The sequence below is a fragment of the Myotis brandtii genome, unplaced genomic scaffold (assembly GCF_000412655.1).
Source record: "Myotis brandtii unplaced genomic scaffold, ASM41265v1 scaffold532, whole genome shotgun sequence".
Taxonomy (NCBI): Eukaryota; Metazoa; Chordata; class Mammalia; order Chiroptera; family Vespertilionidae; genus Myotis; species Myotis brandtii.
Window position 1 is genome coordinate 218081 of NW_005369955.1, and position 3635 is coordinate 221715.

The window sequence follows — 3635 nt, forward strand, 5'->3', positions numbered from 1 at the left end:
CACCACCTTCATCACCATCACCACCACCATCCTCACCATCATCACCACCACCATCACCATCACCACCACCACCATCATCACCATCACCACTATCACCACCATCACCACCACCTTCATCACCATCATCACTACCACCACCATCACCCCATCCTCATTACCATCATCACCATTATCATCACCACCTTCATCACCATCACCACCACCTTCATCACCATCACCACCATCCTCATTACCATCATCACCATCACCATCTCCACCATTATCACCACCACCACCACCATCATCACCATCACCACTATCACCACCATCACCCCATCCTCATTACCATCATCACCATTATCATCAGCACCTTCATCACCATCACCACCACCATCACCATCACCACTATCACCACCACCATCATCATCACCATCACCATCACCATCATCCTCATCACCATCACCACCAGCATCACCACCACCACCATCATCACCATCACCATTATCACCACCACCACCAGCATCACCACCACCACCCTGTCATCTCCACCATCACCAATGCTCCACCACTAAGCCTCCATCACTGTCACCCCCCCTCATGTTCTCATGCTCTGGGTGTTTACCTTCCTGAGCCTGCAGGACTCAGGGACTCTGAGTATCTAACCACCATTCCAAGTTGAATTTCTTCCCAAACATTCTACATACTAGAACTTTAACCAAAATTTGACATTTTAGAAAACAATTTAATCTTCTAACAAATGTTCTAACCAGATTTGTAATAGCCTAATATTCCTTTTTAAAAGTTAGTATAGACTACAAATATGTCACTGAAATGATTTTAACGTTCTAACAACTAATCGCCTAACATTCTCACAAAGATTTCACTAAAATTTTAGAATAATAAGATTCTAATAGCCCTAACCAGTTTGGCTCAGTGGATAGAGCATCGGCCTGCAGACTGAAGGGTCCCGGGTTTGATTCCGGTCGGGGGCATGTACCTTGGTTGCAGGCACATCCCCTGTAGGGAGTGTGCAGGAGGCAGCGGATCGATGTTTCTCTCTCATCGATGTTTCTAACTCTCTATCCCTCTCCCTTCCTCTCTGTAGGAGGTCAATAAAAATATATTTTTTTAAAAAAGATTCTAATAAATATTCTGACATCCATTATGGACCCGGAGGAGTGGGCTCAGGATGTGGAGATGCTCCTAGACTGAGGCGCCCGGAGCAGGGGAGCAGGGGTACGAGCCGAGGCGGGACGCGGCGCCGGGGCAGGGGCCCCGGGTGACGCTGCCTCCCCTCCTGCCGCCACAGGAGGTCATGCAGCTTCTCACGCAGGCAGAGCTGACCGACCTCATCTGGACGGCCGTCGAAGGCCTGGGCTCCACCAGCCCCTTCCGCGTGCAGGCGGCCGCCAGCCTGCTGCTCACTGCCGTCCAGGAGCACGGGGCCCAGCTGGAGACTGTGAGGGCAGCGGAGACCCGGCGGGCAGAGGGGTGGCCAGTCACACCCAAGGGCTGGGGCCTCTGGGCCGAGGCGCAGCCCTGAGCTTGAGCCTGTCGGGGAGACACAGACACCCCGCCCCATAGGTTCCGAGGAGGGAGGGGAGGAGGGAATGGCCCGAGCAGGTGTGCTGGGCCCCGTGGTGTGCGCAGGGGCAGACACCAGACAGGCGCTGAGTGAGCGGTAGGTGGGGCTGGGTAGAGGAGGCACGCCAGGACCCTCCGGCGTCTCGGGGACCCGGTGCGCAGACCCGGGCAGATGAGCCAGGACAGCACGGGTCACGCAGAGGTGAGGGAGTGTGCCTGGCGGGCAGCGCCCCAGAAAGAGGGTGACGAATGCCGGGTCCTGCAGACCAAGCCTCGGGTGGGCGATCCTGGGTCTGGGCGTGGACAGATGAGGGGGAGACACCCAGAGAGGAGGTGGGAGGGCGCTCCAGGCACAGGGAACCGCACAGGCCCCAGTGGCGCCTTCAGGAGGTGACAAGTGGGTGAGTCTGACTCCTCCAGGGACTGGGCAACGTTTAGACGGAGTCAAAGGCCTCAGTACCTGCGAAAGGCAGTGGGACTCTCCCTCTCAGGCGGGGACTCCCCTTCTGACCCGGTGTCCAGGCAGGGCCGCGCCTCCTCCCTCAGACCACCCTGGGCAGCTCTGTGTCTCCCCATCAGGCTCAAGCTCACGGCCACTCAGGAGAGTTCCACGCTCACCAGGGCGGGGCCTCCGTCCCCCTAGGCTCCCCAGGACGGGCCTGGCCCCCCCGCTCAGACCGGCCCTCTCCCCCACACGCCCTCCCGCGCAGGTTGCCAACCTGGGCCAGGCCATCCACCTGCAGCTCTGCTCCGTCCGCATCCCCCAGGCCAAGGAGGATGCTCTGCAGGCCATCACCCTGCTGGCCCGGAACCACACCCCCGAGCTGGTGGCCGCCTTCCTGGACTTCTCCGTCACCCTGGACAGGTGCCTGGCCTCCCTTCCCTCACGACCCCCCCGCCCCACCCTCCGGCCTCCCCCAGCCAGGGAGGTCCCCGCTGCGTGGCCGCGCTCACACACACACACGCTGACTGAGTGACGGACGCCCACAGGGACAGAATAGAAACCTTGGACCTGGGCACCTCGCTCCTCACTTAAACCCCTGGCGGCAGGTTTTGCCCCCAAAGAGAGGAAGTGGCCGGCTCACGGTCACAGCCAGCTCGGGGCCGAGAGGATTTGAGCCTGGCCGTCCTGACTCCAAAGGCCCCACCTGTCCAGCGGGGCAGTGACCACGCCAGGGAGCCTCCCGGAGTCCTCTGTGCTGTTGTGCCCACCAAGCCCGGGGTCAGATGGCACAGGTGGCTTCCCAGGGCTCAGATGGCCTTCCTGGGGTCTGTGTTATGTCCGGGGGGAGAGCTCGCTCCGCCCACCCACTGTGGCCCTCCCACCCTGACCCACCATTCCAGAGTCCCTCCTGCCCTCAGCCCCTCCCCTCAGGCCCCAAGACCACCTGGCCCAGAAAACAGGGCCCTCAGAGTCGCCTACATCTCGGGAGCCCCAACGCCCCCTGACTCCCCCCAGATCTCACAGAACCATGACCTTGGACCTGGCGGAAAGGGCATAGGACCATGCAGGCCTGGCCTCCAGTCCAGCTTCCCAGTTCCGAGGAGAGCCCTGACCAGAGCACATCCTTTCCCTCTTGTCCTCTGTCTCCCCGTCTGCAGAATGGGCCCAGGGACACTGCAAAGCTCTGCCAGCCAGTCACGGCCCCTCACTTGACTCAGGTTGGGCCCCGGGGAGCTGGACCCCAGCAAGCCCAGGCCTAGGAGGAGGAAGCCAGGCAGGCTTCCAGGAGGAGGCGACTGCTGGCGAGGCAGTGGAAGTAGGCCAGTGAGGAGGGGTGCTCCAAGCACAAGGAATGATAGCATCTGTGGAGGCCCAGAGGCAGAAGAGGAGGGAGGACAGGCAGGGGCTGGAGGTCAGAGGGCAGGGGTCAGAGGGTGGTGGCTCTGAGTGCCAGCTGGACGTGCCCTGCCAATACTTGGGAGCCGTGGAAGGTGGCAGAGTCAGTCTGCAGCTGGGGTGACAGGGCCGGAGGCGAGACCCTGAAGGTGGGGAGACCCAAGAACAGGGACCCGGGGCATCTCCCACGCCCCCCGGCCACGCCTCTCCAGGCGCCTGAGGCCTCGGTCAC

The 3635-nt window shown here is 60.7% G+C and overlaps 1 protein-coding gene across 1 annotated transcript in view; it reads left to right on the forward strand.

The window, feature by feature from the left end:
• MROH5 (maestro heat-like repeat family member 5) overlaps positions 1-3635 on the forward strand; it is a 40942-nt gene that overhangs the window by 29065 nt on the left and 8242 nt on the right. Inside the window, exons 21-22 of the mRNA XM_005877811.2 lie at positions 1289-1438; positions 2274-2428. Of these exons, the coding sequence (XP_005877873.1) occupies positions 1289-1438; positions 2274-2428 (305 nt within the window). The remainder of the gene's footprint in view (positions 1-1288; positions 1439-2273; positions 2429-3635) is intronic.